General features: G+C 53.2%; 1 protein-coding gene across 1 annotated transcript; it reads left to right on the top strand.

The window, feature by feature from the left end:
• The first annotated feature begins 530 nt into the window (after nt 1-530).
• LOC141476417 (uncharacterized) lies at nt 531-24,383 on the top strand. The gene is given in 8 exon segments (XM_074165095.1): nt 531-961; nt 1,584-1,793; nt 1,795-1,915; nt 2,745-2,792; nt 4,952-4,979; nt 22,793-22,915; nt 24,048-24,079; nt 24,237-24,383. Coding segments are annotated over 8 exon segments (1,140 nt in total).
• Nucleotides 24,384-25,365: the final 982 nt, after the last annotated feature.

The following is a 25,365-nucleotide window of genomic DNA, read 5'->3' as shown; positions in this document are numbered from 1 at the left end:
TATTGGAATTTCTCATGTTGCAGCTTGTGTCTCTTGCCTCTTACCCAACCAAGGTGCATCTCCAAGAAGATGTCATATGCACAGAAAAATACAGGAAGGACATTGAGCTCCAAACTGAATTTGAACTCCCCGAGTCTTACAGACTGTTACCCAGGGAGGTGGTGGAGTCTCCATGCCTGAAAAAATTCAAAAGCCAAGGTCCTGGGGAATGGGCTCCAGGTGGCCCTGCTTGAGCAGGAGGGGTGGATCAGATGACATCTGGAGATCCTTTCCAGCCTCCGTTAGTCTCTGCTTTTATGACTCTGTACAGAGCACGTGACATCTGAAACCACAGGTTTCAAAATCTAGAAAGTCAGATTGTAGCTGTGTATGCAGCCAATTACCCCGTGTGTTTTAATTTCCAGTTCCTCTCTGCTGTTTAATCACTTGCAAACATAGCAATAGTGTTTAAGAAGACGAGCTGTGTGATATAGAGGAGCAGAAGACTTCCTTAGTCCTCTGAGTTGGTGAAGTATTGACCACCGAACAAGATGTCTGTCAGAAATCAATTCTTGGGTTTTTGGAAAAGTCATTATAATGTCTTGTCTGTATCACTTTATTCCATAATTTTGATTGTAGTTGAAGAAATAATGGAGACTGAATTTAAATGTCCTCAGAAGGTGTCATTAAAGCATTGGTACGTTGTTTCCTACTTTTTCTTTCCAGCGTTCATTGTATTTTTCCTGACCTTGACCTCCAATCCTTCATTCATGACCTGCATTTGCTGCGCTGGGAAATGCTCGTGCTGCCGGACGATTAAGATAATGTTTAGGATACTTCTGCCTCCTCTGATCTGGTGTGTGATCCTGCTGTGCGATGGCAGATACATAGACTGTGTGGCTTCAAGAAGCCAAGGAAACAGAGATCAAAGTGCAAACCAAAGCAGTGCAGCAGAATTACCCAGTGAAACCTCCACAATATCTCACAGAATCTTAGTGGTTGGAAGGGACCTTTGAGATCATCGAGTCCAACCATCTTACCATCGAGTCTTACCATCTCAGGTAAGAGCCCTGGGAATCTAGGACTTTAGGTATTTTAATATCGCTTATTGTGTGTGTGAATAACCTGGAATGTGTAGCAATATGGAAACCATTTCATCTGGAGAATGAAGTGTAAAGTTGCAATTCTGATTTTTATTTGATATGTTTCCTACATTTGCATTACCTTTTTTTATCAGTCCAAGTTTATAATACACATGTTCTTCTGAGGCTAAAACCTGAGCTTTGAACATCTGACTCCATGGTTATTCTGGAAGTTTACACATGTGCTTTGCATCTGGTTCTTAAAGCAAGTTCTATGAAAATCCGAAATAAGATTACGTACTATTTGAGAGAGAGACCCCAACATTCCTTGTTTCAGTGAGTTTCTCTCTTACCATCAGTCGTCATTTAGCAATGGCAGGAGCAAGGAATGTCTTTTACAAGAAGAACTGTGTGGCTTAATAATAGTGCAAGGCTTTAATATGGTAAAGTTCTCCTCTCAGGTGCAAAACATTTTTAGGAACATAAAGTCCTTTGACACAAGTGGATTTACTGTTTTCTCCTCCAAATTGCAGGGATTGCTGTTTTTACTGTTGTCAGCTTGCTTTATGGCCTGTACCACATGTTCCTCTTCTGGTTCTGCTGTAACCATGAGGAAGAACATTGGAAAGACAAGCTGGAGAGTTTATTAGAGGAAGAAGTAAGGAAACACATTGAAGAAATGAAGAAAGAGCGTGCAGAGCAGATAATGGAACGGAAAGTGAAACCTTCTCTCTCAAGTTAATACTAATTTCTGGGAAAATGTAGATTTCAGAAACACAGTGAAAAAAATAAAGGAAGCTGTAGAGTGTGTTGTTACAGAGACATGGGGGAGACAACAAGCAGTTAAACAAAGTGTGCTTCTCATCTCTGCAATTATGAAATAAGAAATTATACCCTCTCAACAAGGTCACCTATGGCCACACTTATGCTGATGACCCCCAGTTTTCCGTAGATCTCATCCCTCTTACACCTTTTGGACTCCTAGGTCTACTGCCAGTTTGATATCTTCTCTTTCGTACTCTACTCTCAGGTGATATTAAAAAGCTTTATTAAAGGTTGTCTGGTAGTCTTTGTTTATATGTATTTCTTATCTCACCTTTATTGCTCACTAGATTGCTCACACCAGAACAGACTTCAGAAACCAGCACTTAGTTCTGAAGAGGTGGGCAGCTACTCCTGACGAAGGGGCCAGAGCAGGTGCTGATGCACCAACACCAGGAGGCTCGATCTGTCTGTCCTGGGCTTGCTGGGGAAAGCACCCGCCTTGTTCCCATCTCAGTCCTCCTTCTACACCGGAGCAGGTCTTGTCGGCACTGGTCACCTTATTATCCCTCTTCCTATCTCTTTGCCCTCATTTTGTTGCTCTTTCACCTCTCTTTTTCCACTCCAGTATCAGTTTCTGATCCTAGTTTTGCTATATCTGTACCCAAACTGGTACTTCTAATCCTGTTGCCTGGACAATCTCGGCCACTCAGGCTTTGTCTTTGCATAAAGCAGGGAAGAAATAAGCAAAGAAGGAGGAAACATCTTCAGGTCTTAAAGGGCAGGCGAAATGTGAGCTGGCCCTTCCTGAACATTGTGCTGGTTTTCACTGTTCCTGCTTGCAAGGAATCAATTAGTCCTTAATTGCAATAAAACTTTCTAAGCACAAGTCAAGTGTTGGTGTCTGTATCACCATCAAAGGGGGACCACGTGCTCCGTTCATCCTCAAGTGAACCGGCCTCCTGGGAGGTAGGGCAGCCAGCTTTCTTGAAGGAACAAAGCAGGTCTGACCTGTTGCTCAAAAGAGGGGAAATAGGGGATGAGCGTTGACCAGCAGCGTGCACACCTGGCCTCTGGGTTCAGAATCTGAAACTCGGTGCCACCGTGCTTTTTCTGCCTCAGTGGAGCTCTGCTCCCTCCATTGCACACCAAGAATTTGGAGGCTGCTGCTGTTCTTTCAAAATGTATTCATGTTTATGAAGTTCTACAGGATGGTGGGGGGACGATGAGCTTCCCCACCTGTTTTCACAAAGAAGGTCCATGGGTAAGGATCAATGAAATCCATGGCCATGGCTATAACGGAGCTTAAGACAAAACCACCTATAACGTCCCTCAGACAGGGACCCAAGGCCCAAGCCTGAGCTTAAATGGAACTCCTGGAACCTAAATGGAGCTCCTGAAGCTTAAATGGAGTTCCAAGGTATGTGGATTGAAGCCCCACCCTGGGAAAGTTGCCCACTGCTCGGCTGTCAATCACCCCTCAGTCCTGTGGGATCAGAGACCCCAGACTGTCCAGTGAAAACATTTTCGAGAGAGCCAGCAGAGCCCAAGCTCAAGCTTTACTTTCATTTGCCCAAGCACTTCTAGTCCCATCACATTTACCAGAATGACCAAAATCTGGAACCTGGCACAGAAACGAGGAACACTGATTGAACAGCAAAGATCAGGGCACGCTTTTTACCTAAATCCCAAATGGAGAGAGAGGCTCCTGTAGGACACAGATATTTCCCTTGAGGGAAGAGCTGATGCTTGCACGTCTCTGGCTGGGGCCCATCCCCACTTCTGTAGTCTGGCTTTCTTGAACATGCAAAGCTACATAGGCCCTTTTTGGGGGCAGAAATTTGCCAACAAGACAAAAGCAGAGCAGACAGGGTTTGTTACCTGCTGTTGGAGAACAAGGTGGACCGGGGAGTGTTACTACTTCTCTTGCACTTTGCGCTGCTGAGGATGCTGAGGCCAGAACTGCCCAACTGAGACCTGCTTCTCAGGGTGAGCCCCCAGAAGACCTGGGATCATTTGTTCTTACCCTTTTAGAGAATGTCCTAACTCTGCCATCAGACCTTCTCCGGGACAGAAAAGGGCCGAACGGTGTATAACTCACAGAAACTATGAGAAGAAAACGGGGAGCCAAGAGAGGAAAAGAGAAGGTGTGAAGATTGAGATCTCAGGCATGGATCAAGAGTACACTGGAGAGAGAAGAAGATCAGAGGATGCCCAGCAGCACTCACAGATGTCCGGGAGACCAGAACTGCTCTCCTTGGAGTTGTCTGAGATGTAACTTTGTCCTCTTGGTGATGTGGGTGGACAACTTGACCAGGGCTGAAGATTTCCTGCAACTGGTTGTGTCATGGACGGGGACACGCAGAAGGAAGCAGGAGCTGGAAGTGAGGAGAGGGTACTCAGAGAGTATTGAGAGGGCACAGGAAGGTTCAGAGGTAAGATCCACACCAGAGCTGGTGGAAGCTGAGGGAGTCACAGGGCACTTGCTTAGGTATGTTTTGCGTGGAGATATTTTGGCTTTACCTGATCTAGCTGATGCACCATTTCTAATAATAAAGAGACTTTCCAGGCTGTCTCTCGGACAGCCAGCTCACCCACTGTGCCTGCTTGTCGCAGGAAGAGAAGTCCCAAGGACTCCTGATCCTGGTGCCACGTCCTGGTTCTCACCCAGCACCACATCCCTGTTCTCATCAACTGTTCTCATTCCTCTCTTCCTCCACAGCCTGCGAGGTGCCTGCAGAGCTACCACTTGCTCTGTTAGTAAGACTAATGGTGGATGGCCAAGAGCACTGTCCACTGGGTGCAAAAGGAGACAGCAGAGAAGGAGGGACAATTGCCCCCGCTCATTTTTTCACCCCAGGGAAATATTTCAAAATAGCAGCCTTTGGGCAATACCTAAACACTGCTCCTTGTCATCTTCTTCATCAGAGCAGAGTCTCCTGGACATGGTGAGCAGCAAAGGTTTCTTTTCTCCCCTGCTCTGCTCCCGCCATCTGAACCCACAGACTCAGAAACCGGTCTCGCACCAGAACGAACCCAGTAAGGGCACTTTGGCTTTCTCTGAAAGCAGTCTGCCGGCTGTTGGCTACAGGCATTTGCTGCGGTTTCATTCTTTCTCTCACTGGCAGGAACTACTGGGGCATGACCCTCAGGACGGTGAGCTACGCCACAGAGAGACTGCCAGGGTCAGAGGAAGACCCTGCAGAAATACTCTGTCACTTCATGCAGCCTGTGATACCTTGCTCGGCCTCCAAAGGCCAACCTGGAGATGCCCAGGTCAGCATTAGGATGCGTGTTGTATCTGCTTGACCTGCACTGGTGTCTAAATTCAGATGCCAGGAGTCCTGGTTTGAGGTCAAACCAATTTTCTTTTCAGTAATTTTACTTTTCAGCTAAGTCTCTTCTAACTCTCTGAAATTAACGGCACGGTTTTCATTGCCTGCTTCTCGCAGAGGAGGTCTGACGTTTACAGCGAATGCCCAGGGATGGTGTGCAGAGAGGCTCCTGCTTACACTTACTGCTGTAACAGCCGAGGTCCACTCACTTTGATATGTACCAAGGTGGAGGGTTGGAAGCAGAAGAGCGGAGAAGGGTGGCACCTGCAGGGAGGAGGGGACGGGAGAGGTGACCCAAAGCTGCCCAAGGGGGTGTTCCATCCCACCTGCCTCGTGCTCAGTATAAAAGCCGAGGGATCAAAAGGCTCAGCTTCTTTCTGCAGCCGCCAGCGTCCAGGGAGGACTCTGTCTGTTCATCTGCCTTTGATCCAACCTGTGTGTTCCTGAACCCAGTTCTTGAATCCAGTTCCCGTCTGTCACCGAGCCCAGTCTGGGACTTTCCCAGTACCTGCCAGTGTCGTGATTGTCATCCTGGGAGTGCAATATGGCTTTATATATATTGTACAAATTTTTGTTATTTTCTTATTAATGGTATTATATTTTCTTTTTATTATTCTATTCTTAATATTTCATTAGTTTAGTTTCTTTTCAGCTCATAAGTCTCTCTCCCTCTCATTTTCTCTCTTCTCCTCTGAAGGGAGATGCTCTCCCTTCTCTGAAGGGGACACAGGTTAAAGGCAGCATCTGCTGTTCATGGTAGTGGCCAGCCCAGCCCAAACCATGACATCACCACGAGGCAACACGCAGGCAACTTTATCACGTACTGTACCCCTGACTAAACTGGAGCTGAAAAACCTGGCTTCAAGGTAGGCAGCCTCCTCTAAACCACCCAGTCCTGTGCAAGGAGGTTTCTAGTGGCACTTGGGTTGTCCGTGGGCATCCACGAGACCTGCCTGGATCTGACAGGCACGACACAAAGCTTACAGAAGACATGCGGTTTTCTGCAGCAGCTGAACATTGTCCTTGGAGCAGGAAAAGCTCTAAAGCAAGGACGGGGGGTGAAAAGATCTCGGCCAAGCCAAACACCAGGGGATTTTTCAGCTTCGTATTAACAAAGCAGAGGGAGTGGATGTCCACTGCCGGCAGTAATGAGTGCCTCTGCTGTATCGACCTGGGGAGCCCTCTGCTCTGCAAAGCACCGGTGACGTTGGTCTTGGGGAACTGGAAGGAATCCAGTTCCAGTTGCCCCTCTTCTTCTGGCTTTTTAGGGGAGGTGTGAGATGTGAGGCTTTGAGAAAGGAGGGGCAGTTGTACGTGGGTCACCCGTAACACTAGAGGATCTGGTGCTTTCTTAGCCGAGGACATCGTGTTGGGGGGCATCAAGGACCAAGGACATCTCTGGGGGCAGAGAAGAGGAGGAGAGCAGCCTTTGTTGCTCACCATGGCCAGGAAGCTCTGCTCCGAGACAGGAGATGGCAAGGAAGAGTGTTTACCACCTGAAGGCTGATGTCTTGGAGGATTTCCCTTTCACGTACTCATGCCCCTGGTTCAGTAAATTCCAGCAAGCCCTTTCGCTGTTTTCGTTTGATAAGCATGAGGACTGACAAGGAGAGCAAGGCTGAGCAGAGTTCTTGCCAAATGGAGCTGCGTTCCTTGAGGATCCTTGCCATAGGGACCTGAGACTGCCTGTCCCTCTGTCCTGACACCACTGAGAACAAAATGGGGCCAGCAGCTGGAGTTTCAGGTACACACAATTGAACAGGGAGATTTCTAGAGGAGAGAAAGGCAGAAGACAAGCTGATAACTGATGCAGGGTCGAGATGTGAGAGTGGTGCCCAAAGAAGGAACCACCCAGAGCGATGGTGCAAGTACTTGGGGTGGCCGTGGCAGAGCTCCAGGAGTGCCTGTGTGCACAATGCTCTGCACTTCTTTAGTCACGTCTTCATCTTCCATAATATTTTGGAAAAAATTTTGGAGTTGAGAAGCCAGTTCTCCCTGCAGCTTCTCCTGCACTATCTCATCCTTCTCCGTTTTAATAAAGTTCCCATGAGAATACGACTATAGGTCAATGATCTCACTCTATAAATAGTGGACAGTCCCAGAGCCCTTGGAGCTCTCCTGCAGGGCAGCGGCTGCACGCCAGGATCTCCCCTTTGGTGAGGACGCTCGCTTAAGGTTCTACTCCTTGAGGCTGAGAGATTCCTTGCCGCAACAGATTCTCGGTAAGTGACTAATAGCATGCTAAACTTTGAAATCTTAGCTAAGTAATAGGAAGGGTTGATTGCGCAGATATAATCCTTTGGACATAATCCATTGACCAAGTCTGGGACTAGGACTGGATCCAGCCGCACTCAGAGTCCTCCCTGAGACGGAGTTTGGAAAGCAAGGGGGTCCTTTCTGAACCTCGTGACTCAACGGGAGGGTCTCCCTGACAGCTTGTCTGACCCTGTCCTCTATGCAATAAATAATAGAGTGTACCTTGACATCGAATCTTGTAAAACACTATCGCATTTACTACTGGTTTTATCGCATTTATTCCTGATTTTGTTAAATCACCGTTTCCCCTTAATAAATATTTCACTACTTCTCTCTTACGAGTGAAGTTAATCACTCCGCCCGCGACAGACTGAGATCTATTTCCAAACTTAGATGTACTCAGTAATCTTTGTTATGATGGGATTTTGTAATGATAATGTAAATCCATCTTTAACATATGAGCCACTCGGCCATTTTCTCTGATATTGACCTACAAATACTTTTTGGCAACTCTTTTTTCAGAGTAAATCTCAAGATTTCACAACTGAAGCAGGAGAGGTTCTGGCTGCATTGAGGGAAGAATTTAATGAGGACAATCAAGCCGGACCAGAACTCTGGGAACTGTTTCGCCAGTGAAACTGTGCAGTCGCTGCCAGGGACAGAGGCAGAAGAAAAGTCACATCTTGGCCACTTGACCATGTCTTTCCATTCTGTGGGTTTGTTGTTTGTGACCACAAGACTAAAAAAACTTACCATTGACAAAACTTTGCCAAAACTTGCCATAACTTGACAGGGCTCTGTGAGGTGTGTTTTGCTCAAAGCCAAACCAGAGACAGAGTCGTTCCCTTTTGGGAAGCCCTGCTTGCGAGCTGCTGAGCAGAGCACACCGTGGCTTCTGTGGTTTTCCTCCCCCTCGCACACCGCCTGCACAAACACAGCAAAGAGGACAGGAAACATCTGCAAGGTGCTCCCCCACCAGCCTCCCTCTGCCCCAAGGCAGTTGCTGCCGTGGGAGACTGTTTCACAGACTGGTTCAGGTTGGAGGTCATCTGCTCCAACCCCACTGCCCAGGTAGGGCCAATTGGAGCCGGTTGCCCGGGATCATGGAAACCCAATAGAGCTACCTACACGAAAACTAGTTTTGGGTACGCATCTGTCAATGCGAGATGCTGGAAGAGATCAGCAAATCCCCATCATCCCTAGGAGCTTGGTCTGCTCTCACCTCGGAAAGGTGAGGGTGAAAGTGATGAACTGACTGGACGTGGGTCTGCTTGGACCTGAGGAGCTTTGGCTCGTACATTTCACAAAGTCATCATAGCAAGAAATTCCTGTGACCATAAAGCCCCTATGCCTCAATTTGCTGCTGAACCTCTCACCTTCCTGGAAATCTACCCAGTAAGGCCTGGAGCGTGGTCTTAGAGGGGCCAGAGCACAGTTTGGAAGAGAAATGTAATTTCATTGGAACGTGCTTATCCCCAGGGAAGTTTCCAAAGGCTTGATGTGTCTGATTGCTCTAAATGGGCCTTGGGCCACTCACCTGGACCACAGTTTCTGCTCCAAAATGCCTGCAGGGCAATTAAGCACCTGGAAGACATGTCCTGGCTAATCAACATGAAAATGACCTCATGTGGAGGAGACCTGGACCCTTCTGAGGGTGCATGGAGTGACAGCCCAGGACATCTCTACCATCACTAGAGGTCTGCATGTGAGCAGCTGAGTCAAGCGCCCCATGTCCAACAGAAAGAGTTATATAGGGTTGTATATATAAGAGTTATATAGGGCTATATAAAAAAAGTTATAACAGGGTTGTGATTAAAACATCTTAACTTTTTCACTTTTAGGGTAAACCACAGTTACTCAGATATCTTTTTTGGTCGTTCTCCTCTCCCATGGTGTCCCCCGTACCAGCTGTGACTGGGACAGAGGAAAGACTCTGGTTATTGCTAATTGCAGCAGAATGACTTTTCCCTTGAAACAGAAAATTGATTCCAGCTGGGCTATGGTCAGAGCTGTTTGGCACCCTGTGATGTTCAGTCCTCTCCGTTGAGAGAGGGATCTGATCTCACAGTCTGGAGAAGTTACACCAATGACAAAATAAGCCACGCAAACCACAACTCTTCCAACGATACAAGCTCATAAAGCTGTGCTTAATTGTCACAGCCCTATAACCCCCCCCTCTGAGACACTGGCTGTAAAACCTGTGAGAACAGAGCAGGATGTTCATTGATGGCCAGATCAGCCAGAAAGGTCCACCAGCCCTCTCAAACCTCCCACAGAGCGGGACCCTGGTTTGACCTAATGCCTGCACATCCCCCAGGAGTGTACAGCCAGAAGGACCCAAGGGGTCTGTCCATCTTCCCACGTGTCCCCAGATGTGCCATGTTGCACAGCAGGGTGGGAAGGACAGTTCACAGACGTGGGACAGGGAAAAATCCAAATAATCTCCCTAGGAGACTGCTCTGCGGTGGCTTTATTTTTGTCAGCATTTGCTCTTGTGTCTGCATCGTGCTGGGCAGAACTGGGGTTGGCTCCTGCTATGGGGACCTGCACTTGCATTTGTGCTGCAGAGAAATAGAAACTTCTTTTTCTTTTTTTTCTGCTCCTCCAGGCACCTCATGGGAGGAACTGCCATGGGAGGCTGCCCAGGGAGGGTGCGGAGTCCCCTTCTCTGGAGATTTTCAAGACCCGCCTGGATGCAGCCCTGAGTAACGTGCTCTGACATGCTCTGGGCAATCCTGCTTCAGTAGGGGAGTGGGACTAGATGATCTCTATGGTCCCTTCCAACTCTAAAACTTCAGTGAAATTCAGTGAACAGGAACCCTCAGAGGGAGAACCTCAGGGGGAAAAAGCAAGCACCCCATTTTTGGGGACCAGGGATCTCTAGTAAGACTGGCTCATACATCAAACAGCAACAAATAAATGCAGCCAAAGGCCATGGGGAGCCCCAAACACCTGCATTTCCCTTTCAGGGAAACTTTGGAATATGGGGTCTAAGGCAGTCAGAGCAGGAAAGATTTGGGTCACCCTTCATCAGCACTTTAAATGTCACCCACAGGTCCCAGAGGTCAAAGTCAGCACAACATCCCAGCACTCGGCACCACAAGAAAACCATTGTTTCCAATTTTATTGTCAATTTAGTGAAGGGAAACATGGAGTAGAAACTTGTGGGAATGGTGAAACCAAGGAAATGGTCGCTGCAGAAGCTGTGGGTGCATCCCCTTGTCCCAGGTTGATCGCTCCCGATGGGTCCGCTGGGGAGGGGACGGAGAACATGGCACTGCAAACGTCATGCCCAGGTGGGGTTCTCTGTCTTGGTGGATTTCCCAGTCCAGACTCGTCTGACTCTCATGGTCAGGGTTTGCATGGAGCAAAGCAGGGCTTTTCCCTGACCAGCCCTGCTGCTCTGCTACCCTCTCCCTTCTCCCTCTTCATGGAATCCATGAGGTTTACTGCAGCTCGGGTCAGTTTTTCCTGTATTATTTTGGAGCCAGACTGCTTGGGAAGTCCCAGTCTGTGTTGTGGTTGATGGTGAGGGGTTTCCCCTCCTCTCCTGCCTCACCAAGGCCTGGCCTGAGGAAGGGGCACAGCTTTGTTGAGCCTTCGATGCCTTTGATGGGGATTTCCCGGATGCAGTCTGAAGTCCGAGCAACGTAGAAGGAGAGTGTGCTCAGCTCCGAGTCCAAGTTGTTGCCTTAAGAGGCAAAATAGTTCTGGCAGAAAACAAACCCCCTTGCGTTCTAACGCTCCTCACCGAGGCGGGAGGCTGGGTGCAGCTGGGTTTAAATTCTGAGCGATGCCCCATTCACCACTATCAGCCCAGTCAAGTTTAATATATTAAACTGCCATGATTCCGGATACACTGACAGTGGACTGCACCTTCAGTCTAGTCGTGCTCACGAACCAGCATGGCCGCGCTCCAGCGTCTGGTCGCGTTCAGCGAGAAACCCAAACGGCTAGCTACTTAAGCGTGCGGTTTATTTAAGCAACAGAGAGAAAAGTTCTTATGGTTTGCCGGTGATAAATACACTGTCTGCAAAGCGCGTGCGAGTAAAAATATTGTTAATGGTACAAAGCGCGCGACAAAGTTCCAAACAATACAGCCTGGCTCTAAATGTCACAGGTAACCCTCTGGAGAGATTTCTAAGTTCCCCGAGGAAGCACTCGGCACAGTCTAAGCCTTACCCACAGGCGTCCCTATGGGGGGAAGAAAGGCTCAGCCCCTCGACTGGTCCCGGGAGTCAGAGGCAGTCCCTGATGGGGTCCTCCCTGACTTGTTCATGATAGTGGCTTCCCCAGCATCCCCCCTTTCTCGGGCTATTTTTATCCTGTTTTTACCTTCCAGGTGGAGTTTGAGCGACTCTAGTCATACATACCTTTATTATGATTGGTGTAAAATTCTCTCGCCTTGCATTTAAAGGTAGAGTTTACGAAAAATTCAGGGCGCAGGCTCGAGGAGGAGTGGTCGCACCTTGGAGGCGGGTAGCCTTCGGGTTGGAGGTGTGTTTTGGTGTTAGAATGACATTGTAATGAGCAAAGTTTGCACAAAGGGCAGCATTTCACCAAAATTTGACAGACGGCTGGCTCAGGGTAGCAAAGATGCCGCTTGTCAGTTCCACAGGACCATCTCGTTCCCACATCTGCTGTGTGATCACAGAGCTTGGCCGTGGGATCTTCACTCCACTCCATCCTCCGTGGTGCTTGGACAGCAATAGTGTTCAGGGAATCGTAGCTGTAGCGGATTCCTCGCACATCAGCTGCTGCCGTGTTCCACCCTGGAAACGTTTTGATCTTATACCTTTCCTTAATGTGTGAACAATGCCATATATTTCTAATAAAAATGATATTTTAGGAATTATTCGACACCCCTGCCCGGATGCAGAGGAAAAAGTGGTTTCTTTTCACCAACGGTGAAAAACGGCCCCGCGGTTGGGACGCCAGGGACATGTTTGGGGGAGGGGGACAAAACTGGTTTGAGGGCTTCTGGGGTGGGAGGTCCGGGTTGGGGGACTCGGGGGGAGGGTGGGGAAAGGCCAGTTTAGGGGGAATCGGGGGGGTCTGGGCCAGGGGGAGGTGGCCTGTTCCTCCCCAGGAACCAGGCACTGGTTGACCTTCAAGAGGTTCCTGCTGGCCCCTTTCTCCAGCCCAGCCAGCTCCCCAGGCCCCAGCACACCCACTGGGCTACCAGCCACCACCACCCCCCAGTTTGCTGGGGGCCGGCGGTGCCAGCCCGTCCCGCTGGGGTCGGGCACTGAGGGGGTGGCAGCCCCGGCCGGGGGACGGGAGGATGAACCACAGCAGCAGGGACGGGTTCCAAAACCCTTTCTTTTTGGCAGGTGTGCGAGGAGGGTGCAGGAGCTCGTCTCCATCTCCCAGTCGCTCTCCTTTGTCTCTCTTCTTGCCCTCCCTCCAGGAGAAGCATCCGTGTCCCCGGCCCAAAGCAGGCCATGTCCCTCCGCAGCCTTGTCCCTGTCCCTGCCGGCTCCTCTCCCTCCCATCCAGCCTGGCACCTCTGCTCTGTCTTCCTTGGGAGAGCACGCCTGGCCCTGGCCATGGCTCAGGGGTGGCAGGGGGGGCCAGGAGTCCAGGGGCTCCCGAAGGGACAGGAGAGACAGGCTGTCACCACGGGACAGTTGGTGGCTCTGGGGCTGGGGGGGCTGGCTTTCTGGGGGGTGCAGGGATGACAGGGAGCTGCCAGTGCTGAGGGGTGGCAACGATGGGAGGGAGGGCCAGGGGCCTTGGAGGTCTGGGGGGGACAAGGGGCACATGGAGCTCTCCCTGCTGGGATGGGCTGTTGTTGGCAGGGAGGGCAGGGAGCGCTCCCAGTCACCAGCACAGGCCCGCCATGCAGGGAAAAATGGCCCCGCCGGTGGGTCGGTGTCGGTGCCCGGGGCCTTTCAAACAGCCCGGGGGGGATGGAGCCTCATCGGGGTGTTTCCCGTCAGGATCTTCTCAAATACTCTGGAAATGAGAGAAAAAAAGGGATTTTTAAGTCCTTTCTCCAGAAATCCATTAGACTCAGATTCGTTATTTCCTACTCGTGTGAATTCCTGGTCTGTTTGGCCGTGAAATGATACCGTTCTGGACGTCGGTGGTTAAACAAGATGGATCATTGGGGGTTATAATGTGACAATTAATTGGGCAATCACTTCAAATGAGGTCAAATTAAAACTGGAGGCATTTTGCTGACTGTGAGGGACTGGAGTGTGCAAGCCTCGGGCCACAAAACTCAACGGAACTTGAGTTTGTCCTGGGCAAAAAGGGGAAACCTGAGGGTTTTGCACAAGGAGGGGCCGCTCTGAACCTCACGGCTCCGGGGAAGGTCTCCCCGACTCCAAAAAGACAGATTCGTTTGGGTTGAAAGTCAAATGAAACCACCAAGAGGCACCTGGGCAAGGGCAATCCTCCAGCTGCCCTTCCCTTCTGCCCCCACCGGACCCCCCCCGCCCCCCAGGGTGCTTTTCTGAACCCAAAGGAGGCATTTGGGGAAGAAAAAGGGAGGGCTGACCTTCCGCACTCACCTCAGGGCAAGTCCCAGCACAGGGAGGTCCCGGGATCCCCGGAGGAGCCGCAGGCGCTGTGGGGCTGCGGGTGGTGATGCCCCGGCGTGGGCTTGTCTTTGGGGTTCACACGTGGCCTCTTCTTCTGGTGGCAAACGGCCTGCAAACCAGGGACAAAATAACTTGAAATGTCTCAAAAAGGCAAAAAAATAAGATTTTTTTGCCATGGATTTCACACGGTTTATCAGCCCAGGTAAAGTCAGAGCACTAAACAGCCAAAAAACCAATGGGAAAATGAGGTGCAAAGCCACAACGGGGTGCAAGAAAAAAAGTATTATTTCTACTGTCCCAAGTGGAAAAGCACTTTCCTGTGACTGGCTGAGGAGTTAGAGGCAGCTGAGAGGTGGGAACGGGCAAAGCCATGCAGAGATGTCTCCATCAGCCCTCTCCACCACCTCCCATCCCCTCGGCCTCCCTCCCTGCAGACAGGGAGTGGGTGACACCAGCCCAAAACCCACCTTTCCCTTTTCCCTTCACCCCTTAGTCCTTCTCAAAAGTCTGGTGGATCAGATGGGGCCTTTGATGGACCTTCCTGATGAGAAGGCCCTCCAGAAGTATCCTCTCCCATGCTTGGGTGCTGCTGGCAACAGGTCCCGGTGCTGGACGTGCCTTTGGGCAATGTCTTGTTGGGCTCCAACCGTATGAGGCGAGGTCTCCAGCCAAGACTTGGGAGGGACTCCGGCTCCTACCTCCGTGTGGTGGAGGATTAAGCACCTACGAGGCCTTCAGAGACCCACGCAAATGGCTGACAATCAGAGGCCAAACAGATTTTCAATTAACTGACCTTTTTAATTTCATTTATGCCCAAGAAATGCCGCTATGATGTTGACAGCTGGAGCCAACTCTTCTCCTGCAAGTGGCTCGGGCAGTGGGTTTTGGCCAAGGGCTGTGTCTCTGAGGCTGCAGATGAAGCAATTGGGTGCCCAGGGCTCTGGAGAGGTGCTTGTGGAGGTTGGAGATGCGGTGCAGGTGGCTTTGAGCCAAGGGATGCCATCTTGGGCCAAGTTCCCCCAGCCAGGGCCTGCGGGAACTGGCAGTTCAGCATGGTCCTTGCCAGGGATTGCCCAGAGCATTTCTCTGGTCTCACCACAGGGAGGGAGCAACAAGCTTGTGGGGGAAGCCCAGGGGATCTCCAGAGTTCTAAGGAGCCTTTGTCTGCTCCAAACCAGCCTGGGAGCTCCACTGCATTTGCTCGATTAAACCAAGCGTGGAGCTCCACTGGCAGGAGCTCAGAGAGGTGGCGAGCGTGGAGCTGAGGCTTGTAGAACCCCCATCTGCCCCAGGAGCAATGGGAGACGGCTCTTCAGTCCAGTCTCCTCTGAGCTTCCATGGGTGGAGAGGGGTCTCCGTGGTCCCGTGCGCATCCTCCCCTGCTCCAGACCCTCCCAGACCCGTGTATCCTCCCCGGTTGCTGCACAATCACTGGGCTCAGTCCCTGCGCTCCGTCCCCAGGGGGGCTGGATTCACCTGGTTGGGATCCCTCATTCCCTGGTGGGTCAAACCCCCTCTGTGGGGCAGGCGTGGAGATGATGTTCTCCAGGGAGAAGCACCTTTGCCTCTGAAGCCAAAGGAGTGCGCCCGCCAGAAGATCCTCAGAAAGAGACCTCTGTCTGCCCTTTCTCTCCCCTCCTGCACGTTTCTATTGTGGGCCGCTTGCTTTTGGTTTCCTTTTCAAATCTCCAGTTGTATTTCCTGCTCTGGGATGTTTCTCTTCTCTGGTACCCCAAGGGTAGAACGTGACTTGGGGGGGGCTGAGGCTTGATGTTGGGGAGAACGTGGAGGGACCAGAGCTTCTCCAGCGCTCTGCATCTTCTCTAGCCGTGAGGAAGCTTTGGAAAATTGGGGAGAACATGAAGCTGAAAAGCTTTGAAGAGCAGAAAACAGCTCCAGTTAATCCCAGAGCCCAGACAGCCTGGGAAATTCCCAGTGTTGAAGGGAAAATGCAACCACCAGTGAGGCAGAGGCCTTTTGCAGATGCTTTTCCCCAGCTGCACCCAAGCTGGTTCAAGAGAGGGTGTTTGAGGGGAGCAGAGCCGCCCCCTCAAACGCTGCATTATGAAGGGAGGGCTTGTTTCCTACCACAAGGCTTTTTTTTTCTAAGCCCGTCAAAGCTCTGAAGAAAGGCCAGGGCTTGTGTGTCTTCTCGAAATAGCCTCAGGGTGGGGTTTGCTGGTGAGTCCCGCACCTCCAGCATGTCAGGGCTTGGGGGGGTTTAGCAATGCGACTTGCAAGCCCCTGTGCTCTGGTGGTGCTTGGAGGGGGGTGTCCCTCCTTCAGGGTTTGGGGGATGGCTGCAGCCTGGGGCTGAGCTGGGAAGGTGGGACCTGGTGGGGTGCAGGCACCCGAACTGCGCTTTGTTCTCCTCTGGCTCCATCCCTCTCTCCAGAGGATGCTGTTGACGCCATCAATCCTTGCCCTGCCTGGCAGGGGGGTGCGTGGTTTGGCTGGAGTGCCCTCCCCGTCAGGGATGCGGCATTTGTGAATGGGGATGAAGCTCCTTTGGGACAATTTGGGAGGAGGTCGCATCTCCCATCCCGACCTAATGGGGGTGCTAGCACTGCAGAGCCTCCCAGGCTGTGCTGAAAAGGCCTTCCTAAGGAGGGGGGAAAGCTGCAGCCTGTCTCCTTCCTCAGGCAGTGGGGAACACAGCCAGCTGGGCTCATGGCCATGGGAAGAGCTGGTCCAGTTGCCAGCCCTCCGGCCCCCTGCCCTCCCCCACCAACTTTTGGCCCCGCGCTTGGAGATTTGCAGCCGCTGCTGCTGCTGGTTTCAGTTCTGCTCCAAGGCCAGCTCAAGCCCAGCAAAGCCTGGGGGGGACACGGGTCTTTGTGAAGGAGGGGTTGGGTTGATGTTGGGGAGCGGGAGGGAAATGTCCTTTCTCAAGAGAAGAGCCCCTGCTGCGCGCACAGAGGAGTGCTCTGGCCAAGCGGTCGCGAGGTCGACTTGTGAGGCTGCAGAGCGAGCAGGAGGCGAATACCTCGCTGCTGAGAGAGCTGAGGGGGGAAAGGGAGGGCTTTTTTTAGAGCCAGGTCAGCCGAGGCCCAGCAGCTGCAGCGAGGAGCAGTGGCTGGGCTGAGCTGAGATGGTGCAGAGCTCGGCTGAGACCATGCTGTGTGGTGGGATCCACTGTTGTCTAGCAGTAAGTCCTGAGGGTCTGGGATGCTGAAGATCCCTGGAAAAGTCAGGAGCATCCTCCTGCCCTCATGTTTCTGCCTGGCATTTCCTCCTTGACTTCTCTATATTGGAAGAGCCCTTCCATATTTCCCCCTGTCTTCTCCAGGGCAGACACACATGACCGTGTCCAAGGCACAGCTGAGAGCCTGGTTCCTCACAATCCCTTGTGACTTCTCAGATGCTGCTGTTCCTCTCCCTGGGCCAAGACAGTCAGTCCTGGTGGCAAAATCCCTCCCTCCTCCATGCAGAGAGACAGGCTGCCACCAGAGTCCTGCTCCACCAACTCAGCCAGATGTTCAGGGCTGACTGGACAGGATCCCTGTGGCAAGTGTTCCCAGATGTGGGTCTTGCCAAGGCAGAAAGAGCAGGAGAGGCTGCTTGTTGAGAGCCCCTGACATCCCATGGCCAAAGACGAGCTCAGGAGACTCAGCCAGCCCACAGGCACGAGAAGGAGGCAGGAGAGGCAGGAAGAAAAGCCCCAGAGGATGCGCAAGGGTCAGCAGAGGACCGCCAAGAGACTTTGCGGCTCCTCTTTGTGGGGAAGCGCCTGCGGCCACACGTGGGTTGTTCCCAGGCGCAGCAACGCCCAGAGCGGACACCTCTTGTGCCGCTGCCTCAGCTGCTCAGAAAGCAGAGCCTGCCAGCTCCAGCCAGCCAGGGATGGGGAAGGGGCCGTCGGGCAGGGCCAGTTGGGCGCCCATGGCCCATCTCCCCACCGTCGCCTTGCTGCTGTTGGGTGAGTGGGAGCTGGGCACGTGTTGGGGACGGGGCTGGGGCTGCCAGGCTTTGGGAGCGGGGCCTGGGGACTTGGCTTTGTGGAGAGCTGCCTTAAATCAGGAGAGAGGTTTCAAGACCATGGGTTGCACAGCGTTGGGCAAAGATCTGTGCACAGGCCTGTCTGACCTGGGATTTTATACCCAGGAGCTGGGCATGAAAGCCCTCTCGGGTACTTCACCAGCTTGAAGAGGCCACTGGCTCCATGGTCCCTTTTCGCAGACCCCAATCCCGTATTCCCGTCCCCAATGTTGCACCAGGAGAAGGGGGATGGACGGCTCTCTTCTTTCTCTTTTCTTTTTACGAATTACTGCTTGTGTTCTGTATTGAGCACCCAGAGAAAGGGTCTTGTGGGACACGTACAGGGGCAGGAATGAGGGACAGAGCTTTGTCATTTTTCTCGTGCTGAACTGAAATGAAAATCCCTTTCCTGGTGGTGATGGCAACTGTCATATTAGAAGCTTTGTGCCTGCAGTGATCCGTGAGTTGTGCCGAGAGCGAGGTGGCACTTGGGCTATTGGGTGGCTCTTCACTGGGGACCCTTCACTGTTGGCTTGTGGAGCTCTGAAGTGGATATGGTGGGTCACAGCATAAGGACAAATGAGCAAAGACCCTTCCTTCCAGTATTCATTGGGAAAAAGCAGAAGAGCTGCCCGTCCTGACACCGTGAGGCTGTGGGGCCGTGGGTGAGACAGGGTCACCCACCTGGAAACATGAAACCCACCCACAATTGGTTTGGGGAGGTGACACGCAAGGAGGCAGAGGAGATGTGTCGCAGACACTCAAGGGTGGGTTGGTTCTCACCCAGTAAGGGCTCAGCAGTGGGGACCAGGGTACAGTCAACTGGATGGGCCACACCTTACCAACGCTGTCTTTCCCCTATGGTGCAGGTGCCAGTGTGACCACCCAGGACATCTGCAGCTCCCCAGGGGATGGTGAGCACAGGGATGGGCCAGACAAGGGAGGTGTGCGGGGGTGGATGTAGGACGAGAGAGGGGGATGATTCCCCTTGTGTGAGCGCCTGGAGAAGACACTGCGGTAACGCTGGCACGTACCATCCCTGTGCCATCTCTCCAGGTGACCTCCCGGCTCCTGAGCTCTTCCTGAACACCTCCAACGCTCTGGAGGGGGAACAGGTTTTGTTTCGCTGCTCCATTGAACGCCAGGCTCCAGCCACAAGAATTGTCTTCTGCCAGGATGGGGTGGAGGAGCGCAGCCTGAAAGCCCAATGGGGGCAGCAGAGCTACTTTGTGCTCCTAAAAATCACCCTGAGGAGCGCAGGGACGTACAGGTGTGGGTACCAGCACAGGAACGAGAGCAACTGGGTGAGGAGCTCTGCCCTCAGTGCTCCCCAGCTCCTGGCTGTCACAGGTGAGACACAGCCCAGTGGTGGGAGCAGAAGGGACAGGGAATTGCCACCACGCGGCTCTGCTGAGGACGGAGCTGTGTTCTGGGACAAGCAGGGCATGGTGCTGGTGTCCTTCCCCATGTGAGTGTGTTGCTGCCACTGATGGATGTTCTAGAGAAAGATCTCCTCCCAAAGGGTCCCCTTCTCCCCCCATCCCACACCTCTGCTGCAGACATGGGGCTCGGCAGTGCCCAGGATCACAAAGCCAGGGCTGGGGCTGCTGAAGGAGCCTGGGCTGTGCCAGGGATGCTCCAAGGTGTCCCCTCTACCTCTTAGAGCTTGTGTCAGGGAAACTGGGGACATTTGCATGTGCTGGGTGGTTCCCCAGGAGTCTGGTGAAGCCAGAACGTGCGCTGGGGGTCAGCTTGGTGTCTGGGATGGTCCCAGTGCAGGAGAATGAGACTCAAAAGGACTTCATTTCTCTGACAGTCTTCAGCCTCTCACCAAAACCAGTGATCCCACCCACAGGTGAGCCATTGTTTTTAACCTTTCCCACCGTCTCCTTCCACCTGGACACTCCTTGTCCACATTGTGATTCCTCTCTTCCAGCACCAGCCATACCCCTCTGGATCTGGATCCTGCGCTCTGCCCTCACCTTACTCCTCCTGATGTCTGCTCCCATCATCACCCTCGTCCTGGAGAGATGCAGCCCCTCTGCCTCTCCTGCTGGCCAGCCTGCAGACACCCCTGTCCCCATTGTCATCTGATGTCCTCACTGCCCTTGGCTCCCACTATCCCCACTGCAGCCTCAGACAGCCATGCCCTCCAGGTCCTGCATCCCTCCAGCACTTCCCAACACCGGTGTGATGCCAGCAGCCAAGAGCTGTTCCTTGGGAAGCGGCCGGCTGGTTGAAGGGCCCCTTTTGGGGTTCCTTTATCTGCAGAGGGTCTGTGGGAGACGAGATAGAAGGGGTTTGTTCACAAGTGGGGGGCTGATGTGTCTCATCTGTCTTTGAGTGAAGCCTCTGAACGGAGCTGGGAGAGCTGCTTTCCTCCTGACTGGGATGGCCACGTGTCCTGGGGAGGGAGCTGCCGTCCCCTGCCCCTGGGGATCGGAGGGTTTCCCTCCCGGATGCCATCGTGCTGGCAGATGTGTCCTGGCAAAGTGCTGATCTGAGGATGGCTGAGCCCATCATCCCAAAGTGCTGTCCACTGGACTCTGCACCCCACATCCATCCATCCATCCGTGGGGCAGGGGGACTGGGCTGAAATCCTCACCCGCAACAAAGGAGTGGGGGTGTTCAGCTGTGGGAGAAATGGGGATGGGGTGTCAGCATCCCCTGATTTCCTCCCCAGGCACAACCTTCCCTCCCTCCAGGAGGGTCTCAAGCCTCCCACACCAGTGCTTCAGCTCACTGGCCCGGGACCCGAAAGGATTGGAGTCAGGCTGATGCTGTTTGCTGGTCCGGTGCGGAGCTGGGGACGTCCAGCCACGGGGCAGAGCCCAGAGCGTGAGCAGCTGGGGCAGCTCTGGCCCCAAGGATGCAAAGCCGGGTGGGGGAGAAGGGGCAGGAGGGCTTTGCCGGGAGGATGCTGCCCCCGAGGGACAGGCAAACACGGCTCGTGCTCCTGTCTCTGAGGGGAGGGAAATGAAGGCGGGGGCTCTGCAGGCGCAGCGTCCGCAGCGGGGGCTGAGCTCAGCAGGGCCCCCGCTCCTCACAGCCTCTCGCTGTGGGAAAGGCACTGCTGGCCACAGACGTGCAGCAGTGGCCACCCCAGGCGCGCTGCAAGCCACGGGCCAGGCAGCTCTTGACCCGCTGTCCCCAGCCCAGAGGAAAGCAGAGGCTTCAAGGAGAGGCTGTTGTCGCAGCGCCCCAAGAAATGCTGGGGCGGGTGGGATGTGCCGGGCTGTCTCCTTCTGGCCCTGCCTTCCTCCTGCTGCTGCTGGGTGAGTTGGGGGATTCCTTTGCCTTGGGGCTGAGGGCGGGAGGGGTGCTGAGCGGGGCAGGAGAGGGCCCATCCTGGGCAGAGGGGAGGATGGGGACAGGCTGTGGGGAGCAGCCGTGCAGCACTGAGGGGCAGAGCTGCTGGGCTGAGGGGAGGGAGACCATTGCTTCCTCCAGCTACGGGGCAGCTCTCGGCAAAGGGCACCTTTCTCCAACACCTCTGAGGGTGTCTGGGTCACAATGTGAGACTGGGAACAGGCTGGAGTGTTTTAGGGACTCAGGGGCATCCACCTGGAACAGCAAAACCACCCAAATTGGGCTTTCGGTTGTGTCAATTGAGGAGACCGAGGAGATCCAGGAGGTTCATGGGTGAGAAACTGCTTGAGCAGGAAGGATTCTGCAGTGGAGATGTGGGCAAATGGGTGAGCCGGGTCACAGCCCCTCTAACCAACACCCTCTCTACCCCACACTACAGGTTGCAATGTGACTGCTCAGGATATCTGCAGCTCCCCAGGGGATGGTAAGCACAGGGACGGGTGATGAAAAAGGAGTGGTGCAAGGGGAGGGGCTGAGAAAGAGAGGAGCTTTTTTCCCTGGGTAAAAGTCCTTGAGGAGAGAGTCTTCTGTACCTGATCTACAGTACTTTTCAGCCCTCTCTCCTTCCCTCTCCCCCACACCTCCCATCACAAACACTTTCCTCTACCATCCCTGCATCACTGCCTTCCTTCCAGGTGACCTCTCAGCTCCTCACCTCAGCCTCGACTTATGTTCTGCTCATCCTGGTGACACAGTTGTGGCTGGGTGCTTCATCGTGACAGCATGTTCTGCTACCCGAATTGTCTTCTGCAAGGATGGGGTAGAGGAGCACAGCCTGAAAGGCCAGCACGGGCAGCAGAGCTACTTTGTGCAACTGAAAATCACCTGAGGAGCGCAGGGACGTACAGGTGTGGGTACCAGCACAGGAACGAGAGCAACTGGGTGAGGAGCTCTGCCCTCAGCACACCACGGAACCTGGCTGTCATAGGTAAGATGTGGCACTGGGCACAAGCAAGTGCAACTCCAATAAACAAAATCCAAGGATGGGGACCCTACTGTGCCCCATAGCTTGTCCCTGGGCAGTTGAGATGCTGGGGGTCAGGATGCAGTTCAGCCCAGCTTTGCCACCGGGGCAACTCCTCTGAGCAACAGGGGAGCATCCTGCTCCTCTCCTGCCCCAGCATCACGCAAAGGGCACAGTGGTGGTGCCAGATCGAACCCAGAGCCACAGCTGTGCAATGCAGGGATGGATTGATCCCCAGGGTTGAGAGATGGTGGGTGAGGGGGTCCCCACCGGTGCTTGGTCTGTGCAGTACCTGGGAGAGCTGGAGACTCTCACCCTGGCCCTTTCTCCTCCCAGGCAGCGGGTCCAGCTCCCAGGCAGGGCCGTCCACCACAGGTGAGTGATTCCCTCCCCGCACACCCAGTGTCCCCCAGCATCGGGACCAGGGATGCTGGGCTGCTGGCACCAGGGTGTGGGGAGGATCATCAACCAGTAACTGGTCTGGCTCTAAGGGAAACTCACGCTGTGCTTCTCTAACAGCTGTCACCTCCCCAACGCCTAGTACCCTGAAAGTCTATCCCTTCCCCACTGGCATCGTTCTGGGAGTGGTGGCCGTCTCTCTCCTCCTCCTGGCTGCAGCCACCTACTGTGCCGTGAAGAGAGGTGAGTGATTTGGGGACACTGAGGGGAAACAACGAGGTGAAACCCAGAGGGGAGGTTAAATCACCCATCCTGGTTGAGCATTGCCAGTTCGTTACCCCATATCACAGGAAGGGGAAGGAACCTTTCCTTTATCACCTGTGGGGAGGAAAGTTTGCTGTGATGGGGAAGACCAAGTTTCTCCATACAGGTGGGAAATATTTTCTCCCAGCCCTCTGGGCACAAGAAGGGAGTCTCCGAGCTGGCCTGAGAGGGGCAAACACGGCTCCTCGACACTTGGGCTGTCCACAGCTGCTGAGAGCTTGGGAGAAGCCCATCTGGACTCAAAGTTGCCCAGGCTGGGCTGGAAAAATCCCTCCCTGAGTGAGGTGTGGAGGTTCAGCCCATCGTGTTCATGGGGCAGCCCAGAGCATGGAGAGCCAGGGCTGGGCAGTAACTCTGCCTCCCTGCCTCTCCCTTCCTTTTCCTTGCAGGGCCCTGCAGAGAGAGATGCCAAAGGTGAGCAGCAATCCCTCCTGGCTGCGGGGCTGGGGGGGATGGAGATCGTAGCATCCTGGGTGTAGCGGGCTGGTCCTTGACCAGGGGCAGCATGGTCTGTGTCCATGGGTTTTGTACCCCGGGGTGGAGGCAGGGAAGAGTGGGACTTGCCATGAGCTTGACTCCAGGCATGGAGCCGATATAAAAATCACCATCCATGGGAATGACCCCAAAGGCCCATGGCCCATTGCTACGCAATGGCAGTGGGGCCACAGACCCTCAACACCTTTTCTCCTTGCTCTCTCCACACCGCTCGGGGATGCTTAAAGGTCTGAGCTCTCTGCTGCTGACAACGGGAGTTGCTGTAAGTGATGATTCCCCCTACACTCCTGGCACTGGGCGCAATGATCTTCTGCTTCAGGGTCCTCACTTGCAATGCAGAGCTGGTCCCCTATACAATGTTTTTAATAATATGCTTTGTATTCTCAATTAATTCCCAATAAATCTCTATCTCAAACCCTCCTTGTAACAAAATTCCCCATTCCGTCCCAATATCTACTCATTTAAACCTGGGGCTCCTCCCTTCCAGAACTGTTTATTTTTTGATGTCTCCAATGTCCTACTGATGGTGTGACACTAACTCAAGTTCTCCCTGCAGATGTCAACATTGGTGAACTGGGCAGAGTTGAGGTGAGTGCAGCTCCTGCAGAGGCTTTCAGGCTGGGCAAGCTCTTCTTTGGCTCCAAGATGTCCTGTTTTCTGGGGAGGACAAAGCCCAATCCTCTTGAGGCTGGGATTTTCCCATGGCTCTGCTGTGGCTCTCATTGTCCTCCTTCCACTGTGCCAGGCTGGCCCAAGGGCCTGTAACCGTGATGGGCACCAGACAGGCGAGGATGCTGTCTCTGGCATTTTGAAGATCTCCAGACCAAACTGCTCCGGCGCCTTACTGTACGCCAACTTACAGAAAAAGAGGGGTGATGCAGTCAGTTTCTGAGTTATCCAACCTAAGACATGTCGCTCACATGGATCCTTGCTGGCTCTGTCTCCACTCCATCAGGACCTCTGGAAATTTACTGGACATTTCTGGAGGGGGATCAGGAATGCAACTTCATGGGACACAATTCTCATTTTCTCCACTCAGTCAGGGCTTTAGCTCTTCTGGAGGAAATGTTTCCTTGGAGAGACATCAGAAGACCCCAAGAGCCCCTCAACTAAAACACCCCACTCCCAGCTCTGTGAAGATCATGATGTGCAGGTGGAGGAAGTCTCCCCACAAGTTCTCTGAGAGAAGCAGAGACAAATGGGGAAAGCATGGAAGATCTCTGAGTTAATAAAAGCATGAAGTTTCCCCCCAAACACAAAGGAGCTTGTCTTGTTTGCCTTATCCCAGGAGAGGTCTCAGGGGAAATGCCCCCCGAGAGCGGTGTCTGTCTGTCTCCAGGGGCTGTGACCACAACCTGCTGCACGGGGCTGACATGGGGACATCAAAACCCAGCCAGGATGGGAATCTGCAAAGCTCTCTCCAGCTGCAGCCTCAGCATGAATGCAAACCCGTAGTCACCACCTGATGATAATTTTGATGCAAGACCATGGTCTGAGAGAGCCCAGGTGTCCCCAGGACCTTGCCTGGCCTCTCAGCACCCCAATTGTATGGGCTGTTTTGGGTACGGCGAGGGCAGGAAATGCCTTGTGGCTGGGCTTTGGGCTTGGGAAGGAAATCATGGCCCGGATGGGAAAGGAGAGGCAGCAGCAGAGTGTGAAGATGAAGGGCTTAGGGTGTGGTAGATGTCTCAGGTGAGCTCCGACAAGAGAGAGCTCCCCTTTCCATCCCCGTGTGTCCCTTCATATCTCGACAGCCCCCCCTTTGTATCTCTACGGCTGTCTCTGGGCAGCTCAAGCCCATTCCTTAAGGGACGGGATCAGAGAGAGGTGACAGCGCTGAGAGAAATCCCTGGAGGTTTCTTGTTCATTTGAGC

This window comes from Numenius arquata, chromosome 32, assembly GCF_964106895.1.
Source record: "Numenius arquata chromosome 32, bNumArq3.hap1.1, whole genome shotgun sequence".
NCBI lineage: Eukaryota > Metazoa > Chordata > Aves > Charadriiformes > Scolopacidae > Numenius > Numenius arquata.
The sequence above is the reverse complement of the archived record's forward strand: the minus strand, read 5'-3'. Positions and strand labels throughout refer to the sequence as shown.